Source organism: Mercenaria mercenaria, chromosome 2 (genome assembly GCF_021730395.1).
Source record: "Mercenaria mercenaria strain notata chromosome 2, MADL_Memer_1, whole genome shotgun sequence".
NCBI lineage: Eukaryota > Metazoa > Mollusca > Bivalvia > Venerida > Veneridae > Mercenaria > Mercenaria mercenaria.
Genome location: NC_069362.1, coordinates 78,226,068 through 78,245,235, shown reverse-complemented (window position 1 = coordinate 78,245,235; position 19,168 = coordinate 78,226,068). Strand labels below are relative to the sequence as shown.

General features: G+C 35.3%; 1 protein-coding gene across 1 annotated transcript; it reads right to left on the bottom strand.

The window, feature by feature from the left end:
* Positions 1–375: 375 nt before the first annotated feature.
* Positions 376–19,066, bottom strand: LOC123564380 (suppressor of fused homolog). The gene is made up of 10 exons (XM_045357919.2): positions 18,866–19,066; positions 15,728–15,862; positions 14,888–15,024; positions 13,739–13,884; positions 11,597–11,682; positions 10,649–10,804; positions 8,820–8,924; positions 6,371–6,512; positions 5,446–5,514; positions 376–3,149 (listed from the first exon to the last, which is right to left on the bottom strand). The coding sequence occupies exons 1-10, from the start codon at positions 19,024–19,026 to the stop codon at positions 3,042–3,044; spliced, it is 1,245 nt and encodes a 414-aa protein (XP_045213854.2). The 5' UTR covers positions 19,027–19,066; the 3' UTR covers positions 376–3,041.
* Positions 19,067–19,168: the final 102 nt, after the last annotated feature.

Genomic DNA, 19,168 nt, shown 5'->3' with positions numbered 1-19,168 from the left:
GATACGCAGGCTGGTCTGGATCCATGCTGGTTGCAAATGCACTATGTTGGTTTTCTGATGGTGCGGCTCATTATTTAGTTTATCAGTGGAAGAAACAAGATACATAATTATAATGCTCAATGCAAAACATCTGGAAGAAACAGAGTTATTTGCAAAAACATCTGAAAGTATAAAAAGGATAAATTCCTGGAGGGCCAATGTATGTGATTGTAGTAACTGGAAATAACAGGAAAGTTTACTTCACAGTTTTGCAAACTGACTGAATACAACAGAATTATCAATACTAACTTACAAAAATGTATGAATACTATTACACAAACTCACAAACTTGGAATGAAAGGAACAAGAAGGACACACTGGCCCAGTGTAATGCAAAATTTAGTAACTATAATTTGATAAAGACAAGGGAAACAACTCTCAACAAAGTACATTAAAATACCACACAAAACTTTGTTAATGGTATAAGTTTCATTCTAACACGCAAATAACCTATATACATGTAGAGCAAAATCTATCTCGGGTTATTCTGCAATAAACCATTCGCGTACAATGACGTCATCCGATCCAGGTGCATGGCACGGTTGTAAAAAGTAGTTACCATTTTTTCTAACACATTTGATACTAGTATGTCGTGTTAGAATCGAAATAATAACTTCCCAAGTGAGATTTTTCGTTCTTATGCAAAACAATATATATCATGAAGGCCTACAGCCTTCATGATATATTCTTACGCATAAGAACTCAAAACTCGGGTTATTCTACGATAAACCAGGTTTGGGAACTTATCATTTCTTAATTATAGTACCTTAAAAACAGAACAGTAGATAAATGTTCTACATTCAATGTCATTAATAAATGTCCTTAAAAAACAATCTTGTTCAAAAGACTACGCAGAAGTAAATCTAATAATCAAATCTGGCAATTTATCAAAACATTTCTTAGAACTTATAGCCAAATGTAGGACAAATCCCTCCTAAAACCAGACACCCTCACTTTTCATTTTGTTAAATAATGAATTTATAATTACAATATAATTAATCAGATAGGGTTGGTGGGGGAGGGGGCACATTTTGTCCATCTTGGTCATTCTGAGGGAAGGATTTGTTCATATTCAATTTAAGCCAGATACAGTCTGTGCATGTTTCTTCACATTTGTTCAATAAGTGCAGCATCTAGTGCACACACTGTATCATATGGCAATTTTGAATGATTCAAGGACCATAACTCTGGTGTTTAGCTGGAACAATCTTGCGCATTAGCAGTTTGTCCGACATTCAGCTAAAACAACTTATCTGCAAGCACCTTTGAACATGTTTGACATGAAAAGGGTGCTGTATGAATCTGGTATAACTGTCAATTCTATGTCAACAGTTTTCAACTGGACTAGGCCAGACTATATCAGGCAATACTCAACAAATTAACGAAAAATCAGAATAATATGTACATCCATGATCTCAAACACTATAACACAGCTAGGCAGTTTCACAAAATGTGGAAAATATTGAACAAGACTACTGCCAAGCAGTAAAAGTCCCCTAACAGAACTATCTAGAGAGGGCATTTGTTATACCGACTGATACAGAAACCACAACTTTTATACTGAAACCAACTTAAAGGATCTGCATATTCTCCAAATAACCAATCACATGTAAAACGGGTTTCATGAAAAAATCCTTGAACTTTTGAAGTTAACACAGGATCTATTTTTCATGACTGAAGGATGGACAGACAGATGGATGAATGGATGGATAAACAGACAAAACTAAGTGATATGTTCTAAATACTGTCTTCTTTCTATGTTCAAGGCTTCATGAAAAAATCTTTTGTTCTTTGAAGTTATGGCACAATCCACAATTTGTGACTGACAGACTGATGGAGAAAATAAAATGAAGTTTTCCACATAGCCTTCTATCAATGTACTATGCAACATGAAAAAATCTCTTGTACTTTTAAAGTTATCACAGGATCCATTTTTGGCAGTTATTTGGACTACCTGTTGCCATAGCAATAAAATAAAAGTGTGCACACCAAGAGTCCTGAAAAAATTAACTGGTATACAGTCAAACATACTGACACACAGATGGGGTGCAAACTGTAAGTATCCTATGGTGAGTCTCTGGTAGGGGACTAAAAATATACCACCACATGCAATTTTTTAAGGATATTCAATCCACATATCATGGATCGCTACTATTTTTGAGTCCTAGCATATTTGACTTAAACACATTATACAAAATACTATGCAAAGATGCACTGGTCCTTATCATATAACAATAACAATGAAAAAAAAACCAACATTGTTAACAAACTTAACAATCACTTCTTCAAAAACACTTGAAGTGAAGGTCACACTGATTATTTATAACTTGACTAGCTAGGCTGTTAATTACAAACACTTAACAACCTATTCAGAAATACTCTTTTGTTCAGTAAATGCATTTGATCAGTAAAATGCTTTTGTTCATTTCTTCCATTATTATATGACACAAATTCGAGGTAGTTTAACTGATTAACTGACTTATCGGTGCTAGTTTTGGCAGTTTTTTGGTATCACATACACAAATATATTTTGATATACTAAAGCTCAATACAACATATTTATGGCTGACTATTTGAAATAAGTAAACTACAAACTGAATTAACATGCGGCTCTAACAACCTGTATTTAAGGAGAGGACAACCATAAGCTGTTATAACTTTCTGTCCAATTCCTTAACTAAGTTTTGTAAATGTTTCATGACTTTCTGAAATGAAATATGTTTAAACTAACCTGAATTTAGCAGCAAGCCAAAAAAGTGACACAATCTGGTTGCTCAAAGCAAATGACAGCTTAAAACAAGTTGATATTAGAATAGAAATTCAATTTGGGAAGTTAACTGACTAGCTGCTTTAGGTAAGTGGTTGTTTAATACAGGTGGCCGCTAAGGGAGGTTCAGCTGACATACATGTATATAGTTCTGCAGAGAAGAGCAAAAAAAAAAAAAGAGTTGACTTAGGAATGCTTAAGAGCACAACCAATAATTGTAGTGACTAGATCAGATCTAAATGGTCCCCAATGGTTCTTCCCCTATCAGGGTGCCCCTCGGGGACACTGTGATAATCAACGTTGGATCTGTGAACCGAAACTCCCGTGGGTAGCTGTGAGAATCCTGAAAATAGCAAAATAATGTGGGTCACCACAGTAGCTAAAAATGTAGTTTAGGATAATTAGATATTTTTCACTACATTTGTTTAATTAAACATACATAACATCAAATGTTGGAGAAGTACTAAATCTTTCTTCTGTTAACTTCCCTCAGACTGCTAACAGGCTCTCTTAAACCTGTACTTGTGACAAATTAAAGCACTGAGCAGACCTTGGTAAAATACGGATCCACGACACTTCGCCGAAAGACACCTCGTCGAATACGACACTTTGCCGAAATTGACACTTTGTCGAATCCGACACTTTGCCGAATACGACACATAGTCGAAGTTACATACTCGTCGAATTTGGTCGAAAGTTGGTCTAAAATAATCGGAAAAGGAGTACTTACAATGTTGAAAAAATTTCGGAAAAGGGGTACTTACATATTGAACGAGAAAAGAAAGCGGAAACACTTTTATTAAGGTAGTTCTGCACGTTTGATAAACCGGAAGTGATGGCGTAACGTCATTTATCCGGAAAACGTGGAATAAAGCCTGGATTCGACATACGGAAATGAAACTCATTTTATACATGAATAGCAACCTATCAGTAAATTTATTACAATGGCACTGTTACTGTCTTTCTAAAGTTAAAATATGATATTAAAATATCTGACACGTTAAAAATTCAAAATAATGTCTTAAAATTAGCGTGAAAAGTGCGGTTCACTTTAATCATCTTCAAATATCTCAAAATCAAGCACACGGACCTATACATTTTATTTCACCACATTATAGGTATTATGTTTATTTACAACTATGGGAAGTTTGATTAAATTCTACATTTTAGAAATATTTCTATTCGCGAAAATGTTATGAATGTTATGATTTTCCCATAGACTTCCATTATGAAAAATTGCGTGAGATCTAATTTTTCAAATCGGTCTAACAAAAAATCAAGCACACGACCCCATCTTTTTTATTTGCTGAATTTTCTAGGTATATTCTGAAGTTTTGAAAAATCAGAGTTTAATCAAATTCTACATTGTGTAAAAAAAATCGATCGAAAAGTGCAGAACTACCTTAAACTGTGCTTGATTTATAACAAAATCGATCAGGTAGATTAATCGAGTTACAGTCTCTTTACAGTCTCTTTATTAGTATCTTATGTTGTATGCTATTCCCCTCAGAAATTCTTCAGACGATCGTTTCCCAAAGTCCTGTACCACTCTCTATTCAATTATGGTTATTTACCCATTGAGTAAACGGTAAACGTAAGCCGATAATACAATCAATTTTCATCATAAAGGCCTTTGTCAAAGGTAACAATTTCGACCAAGTGTCGTACTTTATATGAAAATTAGACCAAGTGTCGGATTCGGCTAAGTGTCGGATTCGGCCATGTTTCATCTTCGACGAAGTGTCATATTCGACCAAGTGTCTTTCGACCAAGTGTCGTGCACATTTTACAGCTTTCCTTTGGATTTGAACCTGCAACCTCTGGGTTAGGTGTAAAACAATCTTACATACCTGCCTGTGCAAGTTTTTATAATCCTAGGGTATAATGTGGAATGAGACACCAAAGTAAACATTAAAGCATCTGTCTTACTCTGGCATTCAAGTTAGATATTTTTTCTTGCCTACTGTGATGATGTCACGCAGGAATGATGGGCTCTACACACAAATCGCTGTGACTTCCATTATATTTGTTACAGATCTATTACATAAACAGCAATGTGCAAAGCATTTACTGAAGTTTAAAGGGACATTCCTCCAGCTAAACAGTCAATTTTCAAATATTTCTAAACAGATATCAATTGATATCAGATATTGCAATGACTGTTTAAGTAAATATTTTAAGGTGTCTCATATAAAATACAGCTAAGAGTTCCTTCTACTTTGCATTAAATTTCATAAGCTTGACTAATGCTTTTGACAGTTTTTTTTACATATTTTATTGATTAAAAGAGTGTTTTTATATATAAAAGTTCATAAAATGCACAGAATCACTTTATATTTTCTTTTTATTGCAATTACTAAGTAATACAAGCTTATTCTTAATTTCAAAAAAATTGTCATAAATATGGATGTGTGCAGCTTTAAAGTGAAAGGGACATTGTTCATACATAATGTAGAAATGCATGGTTAGATAGGCTATTTTGATTGCTAAATGGGCTGTTTTTTTTAAGTTTTCCATTAACCCCTTAATCATGTCACTCCAAACAAATGTATTAAATCCTTAAAGTACTAAACAAATCCGCTGTAGAGCAATATTTCATCTGAGAGGACAAACAAGAGGGGAAAGATCACATAACGTACCAGACTTCTGTCATGTAAACTCTCTAACTCTTCAGACATCTTTTCTAATAGACTGCTTGAACAAAATATCTGAAAGTATATCAAACACTCCAACATTCTATATATCATAAACCCTACAAAATGCAGGAAATTTTTACTGCAAATGTGTGAGTACAGAATATTCTGTCATGCAATGGAATTATGCTGATTCTCATCAGTGACATGGTGTTACAGTAGGATTTTAGTATGAAAACTAGCTAAAATTTTCAAACATTTCCAAAAACAGGACATGCATGGCTTCAAGCTTCTCCTTTCATTACATATTTGAAGCCAGCAACAAGTATCATGGAATATATACAGGTCTTTCAAAGCAGATATGTCAGACCATCATTAATAAACACATAGTGTTCATTGTAGTGGGAAAAAAAAATTAATGAAGAAGTGTACAATGAGGTGGAAAGGAACAATGTACCTTTCATTTTTGTCCTTCATCTCACACTTAGAACTAAGTGAGTCTCATTCTAGTTTTTTAAAAAGCTACCCTCAATCTTCTTATTAAATTTTACTAAACAAAATTTCATATCAAGGGCTATTTAAAGGAAATCTAGAATTCAATCAATGAACCTTTTAACAGACAACTGCATCTGTTGAATGTATAATGAGCCACACCATGAGAAAGCCAACATCATGCATTTGCGAGCAGCATGGATCCAGACCAGCCTGCGCATCCGCGCAGTCTGGTCAGGATCCATGCTGTTCGCTTTCAAAGGCTATTGCAATTAGACAAACCGTTAGTGAACAGCTTGGATCTTGACCAGACTGCGCGGATGCACAGGCTGGTCTGGATCCATGCTGCTCGCAAATGCACGATGTTGGTTTTCTCATAGTGCGGCTCAACCATTACCTGTAGGTAGGTACCCTGTGCTCTGTTGAATGTATATATTACCTGTAGGTAGGTACCCTGTGCTTTAAGTGGCTCTGTCCTGTTAACGTAGATCCCTTCCTCATGAAAATCTGGTGGTATCAGATGTACAGTATGGTTCTCAGCATTGTGGAACACAAAAAAACGACCCTTTTGCAACCGACCCCTATACAAAATGTAGTTAAACAGATTAAAAATTTGATATATTGTAATTTTACACAGTTCAGCAGAAACAGTATAAACTTAGAGAAAATAAAATGAAATCACATTTGTTTGCAAAATGTAGTCAAAACTACAATTCTTATTTCAAGTGATGCTGGGTATGCTACTGGTAAAACAAAGGGTCATGATGACCCTGGATCGCTCACCTGAGTAATATGAGCTTCATATCATCAATAACAAGAAAGTAGGCTAAAATATTAAGAAAGTAGGTCAGTAGGTCACATCCATGACCACTGAAAGTCAGTTTTAAGATCGGTGTGCAAAACTGTATAAGTCAACCAAATTTCAAGGCTGTATCTTAAAAAACAAGAAAGTAGGTCATTAGGTCATGGTCACAGTCAAATGACCCCTAATTACTTGGGATCATCAGGGAATTATAATTAAACAGTCTAGAAAATATGATCAGATAATTTTTGTAGTATTTTTTCCTATATAACTCATATAAAAACTAAGTGACCCTGGGACGGGGCTTTAAATGGACCCTGGGTCATGGTTTGATCAATCTTAGTAAAGAACAACTAGACAATGCCAAATGTATACTATCTAAGCCCTGTGCCTCTCGGTTTCAGAGAAGAACATTTTTTAAAGTTTTTTTTCTATAGAACTTTATGTAAATTCAAGGGACCACAGGGTGGCACCAATATTGACCCTGGGAACATAACTTGAACAATCTTGGTAAAAGTCAACTAGACAATGCCACATACCAAATATCTAAGCTCTAGTTCTTCGTGTTTCAGAGAAGAAGGTTTTTGAAATTTACAATATACAGTCAAATACCGTTACCTCGATATTCAAGGGACTTCAAAAATTGCATTGACATATCCGTAGTTCGACTTAATGATATCGCCTATCTGGGACTACATTTTGTATCTGTGTAGGAGATCTATATTGTCATTACATCCGATCCTTCTTTTAGAGGGTTTGAAAGGGTACAGAAATAATATAAAACGTAAATACGTCATTTTGAACGTGTTTTGATAACGAAAATTTGCCAGTTAAATACGCATATTGTTACTCAATCAAAAATGGTATATTTTTATTCCGTCAAACAGAAAAATATTTCGTCCTTATTAAGTGTTATTGCCCGCTTGCACGCTGTTTTAGACTAATTATTGAGAATTAAATGCAAACTTGTTAATATTTAAATTGGATTAAAGATTAAATAAAAAACAAAACAATCACAAAAACCAACCTGATTATAATTAATACATCGCCGGACAACAATAGGTTGATTTTCACACCTTACAAATAACATGGAAATTTTTTAACAAAACCAGGTGTAAAAACAGTACAGGTAAGTTGACGGGACTGAAAAATCCCATCAAGCTGAACAAAATATCGAGCTAATAATATCGAGTTAATGATAAATAATACCATTGAAATATATAGAGAAAAGTCAGGACCGACTAAAACACATCGTGCTAACCGGAGTATCGAGCTAACCGATTACAATGTATAGGGAAAATAAGCCCCACCCCTGGCAGCCATGTTTTTTTAACGAAATAGAATGGCTTAAGCAATTTTGGTAGAAAGTCAACTAAAGACCTTTTCTACAAAATATTTTTGAAATCCCGTTAACAGTTTCTGAGAAAAAAAAAAATTTAAGTTGTTCCTGGCAACCACAGTTCTGAATGGATTTTAATTATTATTATTAATCATTTCTGTGAAGTGTGGTGTAAATCTGCCCAGTGGTTTTGAAGAAGATTTCAGAAATTTACAATATAGCCATTGAGGGAAAATAAGCCCCACCCCCTGGCAGCCATTTTGGCAGAGGGTAATCTAGAGATCATTTCTAAAAAATATTTTTGAAATCCAGCTAACAGTGTCTGAGAAGAAGATGTTTAAAGATTTTCCTTTCGGTTGCCATGGCAACCATAGCTCTCAATGGATTTAAATTCTTTGGGCAATTTTGAAAGGGGGCCACCGAAGGATCATTCCTGTGAAGTTTGGTGTAAATCTTGCCAGTAGTTTTGAAGAAGATGGTTTTTAGAATTTGTTGACAGACACACAACAGACATCAAGCGGTCACAAAAGCTCACCTTGAGCTCAAAAGAATACTGATCTATAGGATCTTGAGTTTGATTCTCAGGCTGAGCAAAATTTTAATGTTAACCTTGACAATAAGAAACACAGAGTCAGATTACACCTAAAGTCATAACTGCCCAACTCTGTGCATCCTAGGAAAAGGTGTCACTACCAGTAGTGATCTAAAGAAAAGAAAGAAATTTGGTAGCTAAATCCTGTCACATACCTAATAACTGTAGGAAGAAGGTCGGCAGCCTCAGAATCAAACATTAGATGAACACCTTCAAGACACTCGGGTTCCATGTCCTCATCATTCTTCACATCAAACATCCTGCAACATAACTATATTGTAAATTGAAGGCTCAAGTTTTACTACATTGATATTTTCTCCTTCATGCTTATTCTCCTGATCCTGAAAATTCTCCCTAAATTAAAATTAAGAAGTAAAATATTCCAAATAATGATTTTATCATTGCATAAAATCTTTTTTGGAATTTAAGGATTTATATAATAATATGCATCTGAACTCTGATGATTTTATTCAATGATAATTCCAATACAACATCATGGATTATTATTTAATACATAATTCACTACATTCACCAAAACTTACCTGTTTTAAATTACCTTTCTGGGCATCGCTACAAATTTTCACACTATATTGCAATTATTGTTACATCACATTCACTATTAGAAAAACAGCTTGGGTTGTGTTAGAACTTGTTTACTAATTCCCAAAATTGATATCAACAAATTGAGGGGTTCTTGTGTTTATAACAATTGGAAATGCATACATGCCATATTTTCAGACGGTCAATAAGGGAGTTTTGCCTCAGCAGGGCTTTTTTTAAGGGAGATTTGGGTAAAAATAAGGGAGACTTTTATTCGCTCACTTTTTACGCGCTAAATAGCCATTTTCATGAAAAAATCATCAATTTTTTTTTACACTGAATTGATAAGTGGAGCCAACAGTTGTGTACAGAATGCATGATTATTACTTATAGCACTTAACTTAATCCAAGGAAATTCAGAATTCCGTGAAAGATTGAACCAGGAACTTTGTTTTTGCTTTATGTGTTGATGCTTCTGCATCTGGGGAGAGTGATCTTTTTGACATGTTTAAGCATACAATACTCAAAAGATTGCGGAGATATCATGTCAAAACAGTCTTTTAAGGGCAGTCATTTCTTTACATGTATTTAACCTGGGAATTGTTCTGTTAATTATTGCAACATGACAATATCACAAAGGAATGGCAGTCAATTATTTGGGCAATATGAATTGCAATTTATTTCATAAAATTCACTTATCCGAATTCATGTTTGTCCGAAATTCTGTGTAGTGTGCCATTAACTCGCCAATTTTGTTAGGTTGTTGTCGATTTTTTGCATGTTGTGCAAGAATTTAAATTGAGAAACATAAACTCGGTGTTAGCACTAACCTGTCTCATCCTCTGATGGCTCGATAAATACGGGAAAAGAGTGTTTCCCGATAAATATTAAGGTCAGCGAAAACGAAAGTACACTTTGGCAGATGGCGGTAAAATGACGTAATTTTAAGACTGGTTTACATATTGTTCTGAAAAATTACGGATCAGTGGCTTTGATGTTATTGAATCAGTCTAAAATCTCGCATGTTTACAATTGCCTACGGGTAAGATTAAATGGTTAATTGTTTGCAGATGGTGACAGTAGGTGGTAAGATAATTAATGCCTCAGGCGTGTATCTCTCGATAAACAAGCTAGGGATTATAGACAAATATGAAAATTATGTTTGAAGTGTATTTCTGGGCTACTCGATATTGAATTTCAAGTATTTTCGACAGAGGACTTTTTTTCTGAATTTATTTTTTTACGGGAGGTTTTCATGTCCCGGCGGGAGACCGGGAGATATACTGAAAATACGGGAGAAAAAGCCTCCCGGCGGGAGATATGGCATGTATGGAAATGGTCTCAGTTTATTGTACACGTACTACCATTACAACAGCAACAAAGCAGAGTCTTAGAATAAATAAAAAATTTTACATGTATTTTTTTCAATAGGTTTTAAACTCACCTGGAATTAACATCCACCCACTTGCACACAGCTGTAACATGACCCAGGTTTGAACCATCAACATTAATACCTTCATTCACCTTTTCTATCTGACTAGCATCGGCTTCAAATATTGACTGTTTACGTCCTATATCTGTGATGAAATATGGTCCAACTCTGAAATTCATTTTAATCCGTACACATTTTTATCCCTGGTACTGTCTTGTAGCTGTATTTGTTCATTTTCCAACTCAGATTTCCATAGTATGGAACATTTAAATAAGCAATGAATCTTATAAACAGAATGAATGACATGCTGCCTATAGGAGTGATCGTGTTTGTAAACAGATCCATTGTATTTTCTATTTTTAGAACTGATAAGACAAAGACCGGGTGGGCCGACGCCGAGCGTCCATGTTTTTTTGTAAACAGTGATGTTTTTCTAACGGCTTAAACTTTCTTAAAACACAAATAATATCAATAATTTTTTGATCAATGGAAAGTGTATAAAACAAGCAATTTATTGATTACTTTTGATTATAAATTCGAAATTAAATGGATTAATTATGAACGCTTAACTTACAGTGTTTTTTCAAAATGTTTGGAGGATCGCTACGTCGCTATTAAAATCTTATGTCATTTAAAACGGATATTCATTTTAAAAAGATATTTAAATGGGAAAATATGAAAATCCTAAGCATTCCAAAACTTTTTTAATTTTTAAAATCCATAAATGAGCGAAAAAGTTATTAAAAATTAAAAATTCAGATCCCATACACAAACGGTGTAAAAACATTTGTTTTACCCACCACCAGATAAACAGGTATTTATGCGTGACGTAATGGCGATCACTCCTATTTTAAGCTTACTTAGAAAAATTTGTTACCAGATGCAAAAGGTAGCTAATGACGCATTAAATGGACTTCCTTAAACCTACAACTTTATTCTGTATTTGACTCAGTTGTATACCCTTTACTGGTTGACATAAGATCCAGCACTCCGGCTCCTTTCCATCTCTGTGCAGCTTTCATTTCATCATCAGTCACCCCAACCACCTGGAAATAATATACATGTACAATATTGGTCAGTCTGTATTATAGTTTTTAAGCAGTTAACAATCCTTAGTAACAGCTTATAAGGTTATACAGAAAATAAAGACATATTATTCGTGGAATTGCACTCTGTTGAAGGATCTATGTGGCTCCAATGGAAACTGCTCGGGAGCAGAGTTAAAGCTTATAATCTTGTAAGTCCTAATTACTGAAAGCTTTCTGGAGGAAGTACAAGTCACGTTTTCCTTAGCAACCATCAGCATACAGAGTCTATAGCAACCAGTGAAAATCCATCTGTCTGGTTGCGTTGAGGCCCGCATGGAAGATCGGGAAACCGAATGCGTTAGCCTCATTAAATAAAGACATTACTTACTTACTTACTTTCTATAAATGAGTAAGCATATTTGAAAACATGTAAACATCCAGAGGAATTAAACTACGAAAGTGTCCATTGGTGTCACAACAAAATACTGTTTAACTACTGTAGTACTGACAAAGAAATATAGCAGCTTCAAAAACTCCTCTGCAAAAGTCTGCAGTTAATTTTCATAAGATAAGATGAACATAGGTACTCCATTTGTCACAATTTGATCGACCCATGTTACGTGTGAGTGGTGGGGGAGGGTTCTGGTTGTAGAGACAACTTTAAACTACAAATAGTTGCAGCTAAATTATGCAATTCAACATTGGTAAGAATATGTGAAAACTTGTGAAACTAGAAGATGCTTTTGTAGAAAAGCACATGTCTGCCCCAAAACATAGTAGTAATAGGCAAGAAGTCAATAAGGGAAAGGAGCGAAAATCAAAGAGACACTGATGGTTGACTTAGTGACTGAAATGAAATAGGAATCATGTACTCAGCATGTCCAATCATCCTATGAAGTTTCAATGTTCTGAGTCAAGCGGTTCTCAAGTTATAGATTGAAAACAGGCCCCTGTGACCTTGACCTTTGATCAAGTGAACCCAAAATCAATTGGGATCATCTATTCTGCATGTCCAGTCATCCTATGAAGTTTCAAGATTCTGGGTCAAGTGGTTATCGAATTATTGATCAGAAAAGATTTTCCAGGTGACCCTTACCTATGATGGAGTGACCCCAAAATCAATAAGGGTCATCTCTGTATGTCCAATCATCCTATACAGTTTCAAAGTTCTATGTCAACTGGTTCTCCTGTTATTGATCAGAAATGAAGTGTGACAGATTCTGGCCCCTGTGACCTTCACCTTTGATGGACTGACTGACCTGAAAATTGTTAGGGGTCATCTAATTTGCAGGGTGGGCCGATGGTCTAGTGGTAACACACTTGACTGTCAATCCAGAGGTCCGGGGTTCGAATCCCGGTCCAGGCACTGGAAATTTCTGAGATGCTCTTGAGTGTCTCCCACCTAACTAGAGGCCTGTACTGGTTCTTCCCAGGAAAGACGGCTTCGCGTGTATTGGTGCTATACCCCGGGCACGTTAAAGACCCAGACTGTCTATTCGCAAAGAGCTACGCTAAGTCAGCTGGACACGTCTGTATCTAAAACGTTCTCTCTGTCTGTTCTGGGGGCTTTATCTCACTCTGTCCCTCTGGTCAGATCGCTCTGTGTCTGTACTAGTAGAGGATGAATTTTGCGCCCTGTGTGGCTGCGTCTGCTATAATATGTAAAGCACCTTTGAACGTGTTTATCATGAAAAGGGCGCTATATAATCCTGGTATAATAATAATAATAATAATGTCCAATCATCCTACAAAGTTTCAACATTCTTGCTTAAGTGGTTCTCAAATTATTGATCAGAAAGGGTTTTTCATGTTCAGGCCCCTTTGACCTTGACTTTTGATGGAGGGGTCATCCACTCCATAAAACCTACCATCCTATGAAGTTTGAAGGGTCTAGGTCAGATGGTTCTCCAGTTATTGATTGGAAATGAAGTGTGACCGATAGACGGATGGAAGGACTGACTGACAGATGGATGGACAGGGCAAAAACAATATGTCTCCCCAAACTATGGGGGAGTGGGAGGTGGGGGTGTGGGGATACATAATAAGAACAGTTTGAATGAAATAATCATACAACCTGTCTGAAATCAAGATTTCCATATGGAGAGTGAAGGTCAGGCAACTCCGGATCCTTGGCTACCAGCATGTGTTGAACAAGGGACTCCTCACTACCATCTAGAGGTTTGTGCCAGGGTATGTGATCTCCTACATGTAGGGTATTTCCTGCAAAATAAAATCATGAAACCTTGAACTGACTGAGACTATTATGCCCTAAAACAGATAGATGCCCATATTTGGATTTTGCAGACCAAGCTTGATGAAGATCTGTCCAACAGAAGTGGTTTAAATGTTTTCTTCTTTTCAGTTACACACTTGCGAAAGTTTATTTGTACTACAATATAAACCTTGTTTGTTTTCATATTCTTCTTATAAATCAGTTTTAAAAATGCATTACCTGGCCAAAGCTGAACAAAGTTGCATAGTTTTTTTCTCAAATGTTTAATTCTGTCCCTTTTGTACAGTGAAACAAGTCTGACATATCAAGTCAATGTAAGAATGCTTAATACTTAATATGTTGAAGATTCATTAACTGGTTTACAAGAAGAAATGGTTGAAAGAATGTTCATGTGTAAAGAACCATCTGCACAAATTTAAGAATTATCTGAGTTTATAGACCAAGTTTGGTGAGAATCTGACTGTCTGTTTCACTGAGCATGTTGTTTTAAAAAGTAAAAGTGTTGATGATGAGTGACAGAGTGTAACAAAATTATGATAAAGTAACACGACCACTTTCCTCAAACTTGACCTTGTAACACTTTTGAGCATTCTAAGTGGTAATCAAGAAAGCAAGATAAATTAGCAGCCACTACATATCCACTTCAATTAAGTGAAGTCTTAACTTTAAACAAATATCTGTAATAGAATCTACTCTGTGTATCTTAGAGGGCATGTTTTATTTCAGCTAGGTTGAATAGCATTATAGATCCATAATTATTATGGCTGTTAAAAAATGTCTGTCTTTAAGTATCTCCATACATCATGACCATGAGTGACCAGCCATGTAAATTTGAACACATACCACCAAATAATGAATAAGGAGTTTGAAACACAAAGTTGTTTAATAAGAGGCTCATACAGAAAAACAGAAACTCGATCTGTTTGCCAACATGTTATCTATGCCATTCTTACATTTAACAAAGACAAAGAAAACGAAGATCAAACATACCAGTCTGGAAGACATAACTAGCAAGTCTATTCATAAGACCTGATGGCCACATAGGGGGTGCTGACTCATTTCCACATTTCTTTAGCCGCATTGTCATCTCAAACCCATAGCCACTGGGCTGACCTGACCCTCTGTATCTGTAGATATCAAAAAACAATACAATCAATGGCAAAACCATGGCCACTGGCCTGACCTGACCCTCTGTATATGTAGATAACATAACAAACAGAACAATCAATGGCAATGCCTTTCTAAGTAATGACCAGTTAAGTCCATATTTTTGTCACATTTTTTTGTTGTAAATTGCAAGTAAGCGATATTTTATGCATATTTTTAATGCTCATACATGCTGTCATAGTGAAAGGGATCTAAAAAAAAATCTCTTATCAAAACTAATGAGAAACTGTTTTGATCATGTAAAGCAATAAGGTAATCTACTCAGTGTTCCTGGACTTTTACCAGTAATCTGCAAATAACAAACAACTTCCACACAGGAGTTAACGTGCCGACCAGTTAGTATGTACTGCCTTCTGCAGATCCTAAATGAAAACATTCACTTTACCATGGGATTGAACTTGCAACCTCTAAATTGACAGTAACATGTTATCCCTACTGAGCTAATATGTTGAACATTTACCCATTTTCAGAAATCTAATGCAAGATGTAACATGTATAGCCAATTTAATATATGAATTCTACCAGTTCACCTACTTCAATAATTTATTGTTAAAGTCTTTATTGCTCCACTTTAAATTACCAGCAGCTAATGTCTAATGCGTTACTTTGTGTGATTTACAAGTTTCGCTTCTGATTTTATTGAAAACAATTACCAATACTTACTGGTGTACTCTGTTATCCCCATAGAGATCGGAGAACCCATAGCTCACATAATGCCAGTGTGCAGGAACTCCTCTGTCTACATCACCATTGTTAGAGTATATACTGATATAATCTAGAGGGTCTGGTCCTCCCAACCTGTAAAAAAAAAAACCCATATATATCTACATGTTACGGCAAACATTCTATAAACAAGCAAATCAGTGAATTCATATCCCCTGCCATATTGAGGGGACTATATTCTGAAAAATATTCAATTTCCAGATATTCTTAAATTATGTACAAATGGACCATGCAATGGTTTGTTGGTTCCTATTTTTTACAAAATCAAGAGGAAAAACTCAGCCCTATAGTGATCTATCTTTATATTAAGTTTCATGAAAATCAATCAGTGAGTTACTTTCACTGTGGGAAATCACCTGATCAAAATAATCTCTAAGTCTAAACCAAAGTAAATTTACGAATAATATGGGATATTATTTAAGCAAGTTTTGCTGTAAATCTTAAATATAGTAACATAGTTGATTCTAAAACTACACAGATTTTAATCACCATCACCTTCTGATTATTTTGGACACTTCAAGGAACTAAGACCTCTTATTTTCATAAATGTTCATAATTTAAACCAGAAATCTAGGCCCAAGACTTCTCAAGTTATCATCCGAAAATGGTTTAACTGTTCCGGGTCACTCTGACCTTTATGTTTGACCTACTGACCTCAGAATCAATAGGGGTCACCTAGCTGCTGGTCATGACCAACCTCCCTATCAACTTTCGTGATCCTAGGCCCAAGGGGTCTCAAGTTCCCATCCGGAAACTGTTTAACTGTTTTGGGTCATTGTGACCTTAACCCTTGACCTACTGACCTCAAAGTCGAACCTGACCTGTATTTCATGATGTTACAACTGTGTACCAAAATTTATGATCCTAAGCCCATGCATTCTCAAGTTATCATCCGGAAACCGTTTAACTGTCCCGGGTCAGTAACCTTGACCATTGAACTACTTACCTCAAAGTTGAACCTGACCTGTATTTTATGATGTCACACCTGTGTACCAAAATTTATGATTCTTGGCCCAAGCATTCTCAAGTTATCATTCGGAAACTGTTTAACTGTTCCGTGTCATTGTCACCTTGACCTTTGACCTACTGACCTCAAAGTCGAACTTGACCTGTATTTTATAATGTTACCAAAATTTATTTAAGTCTGTCAAGTCTTTCATCAGTTACTGTCCGGAAACCATAAAAAACAATTTGACAGACCAACGGACAGATCGACTGACAAGCTCACTCCTATATACCCCCTCAACCTTAGTTTGTGGGGTTATAACTACTCAAGATAACTATGACAGTGTCATTTGTATGTAAAGCAAAAATCTTGGCTGGCAGACTCTTTATGACAGACAGACATGCTTGACTGACCATGTTCTTTAAAATTGTTTATGGTTTAGCTGCATGCTCTCCCTATGCCATTATATCTCAAGTGTCTATGAGAATGACTTGCCACATGCAAATCTATACCATAGCTAAGCTTTAAAATAACTGGGCATCACTTTAAGTAAAAATCTCATTGCAGATAAATGCATAACATAACTGTACCACGTTACAGCAGACGTAAATAATTCACTAAGATTCATCAAGGGAAATGTCAAAAGTCAAAGAAACAGCATATAACACAGATGTCTGTCCACAACTTGAATACTTCTCCACCATCTGGTATCCATGGCAAAAATCGCTCACATACAAAACTGAAAAAGCGCTCTTCCCAAGTACATAATAGTCCAACACCATTTTGATTATTATTCACTGAGTGGCTGGCAACTGTAACATTTTAATCTTCATGTCTGTTTTTATTCTTAGAACTATGTAGTTCTTTTAAACTTAACACACCCAATGAGCTGCTCAGGTTTAAACCATCTGCTCAGACATAGCGCCTCCCTGTAATAATATTACCTAACTATTTGCCAGTTCATTGATGAGGTAGGTGTTACTATAAGGATTCCTTTTTTCCATGTACAGTTGTATATGGAACAGCATCCCAGCACACACTGTCCTGCAGCCTTACCTTGATGGCTTTAAGAATACTTAAGCTACTCACTAAACAGACCATGCAACAATGAGCAAATTTTGTTTTCATCTGTTTTTATGAGTTTTCAATTTGTTAAAAAAATTTCACCTCATGGCCAACACAGTTATACCAGGCTACCGAACCCATCGTCCCTTTAATACATTTATCCATACTGATACAGAACACTGATGCACCTTTGGTCAATTTTTATTTCACAAAAACTAGTTCATAAAGTTTCTTGCACTTTCACATTTTTATTACACTTAAATTTAATTCATTGGGTTACAAGTTTCTATTTCTTATATAGTATAAGATTCTTACATAGGCTTGATTCCAACTATATATTGTGAGGATCTCAGGTGCTGTACTAGGGCTGATTGGGTGTTTAATACAAGTTATAAATTTGGATTACTTTGACTACATTATCTTTTTTGTAAATACTTGGGATATATATTGGCGCCTTTTTTTTTGTCACATTGAAAAAAAAATGTTGTAAAATTAATTAATATCTATATTAATTTTAGTCATATTTTTAGATTTATCTAACTTAATTACTACTAAGAGTCAATTATTAAGCACGAGCCAGCAGACATCCAATGTCTCCATGAACACCCAGCCCATTATCCTATCATACTTTTAATCTGTCTCATTTCTTTCACAGTTAAGTCTTCTTTCAATACTTTTAAACATTATGCCATGTACAAATGCAAAACTGCTGTTTACTCAAATTACTGCCACAAGACTGAGAGTCTAGCAAGTACGTCTTATTAGATTTGGCTACCATAACTTCTCTGATGCTATATTTACTTTCTGATGGTTGTGTTCAGAGGTAAGTAAAAGCATATAAACATCTCTGAAGCTGAAACTTTCTAGCTAAAGACTTTAAGGTATCAGAATCTGCAATAATGGCATTCTTTGAAAACAACATAATATCATATCATAAAATTCTCTATGTTGTGAGTCCTGCTCAATCTGATATTAATACACAACTGGAATATGTAAAAAAGCAATGCCAAATGGAACAATTTCCAGGATTTGTTTTTATTTGTGACTCCACCCATTTGGCAACCTACCAAAATTTAACAACAGCTGTGGCCTGCAATGGATTTGGTTGGTCTGGATAGATATCCAAACATGCCTTATCTATTGCCTCAAGTCCTGCATATTCCCAATCTTCTTGTTCTTCTACATCTGAACTGTCTGCAGGATTTTCTTCCTTCTCCTCACTTGCCATATCTCTTTCTTTGGACTAATTTATTTTCTTTCTGTCAATTAAAAATAACCTTTAAATTATAGCTGCACAAAAAATTCATATTAACTGAGTAGCATTTATTTTTCATTAATAAAAACTATTCTTATATAACGTATGAAATAAT

Excerpts from the sequence above, each read along its gene's own strand:
- LOC123564380 (XM_045357919.2), bottom strand. The coding sequence starts at position 19,026 with ATGGCAAGTGAGGAGAAGGAAGAAAATCCTGCAGACAGTTCAGATGTA. Across the intron at positions 15,025-15,727 it reads GGGGATAACAGAGTACACCA|ATACAGAGGGTCAGGTCAGC; the intron begins GTAAGTATTGGT and ends TGATATCTACAG. Across the intron at positions 13,885-14,887 it reads TAGTTATGTCTTCCAGACTG|GAAATACCCTACATGTAGGA; the intron begins GTATGTTTGATC and ends TTTATTTTGCAG.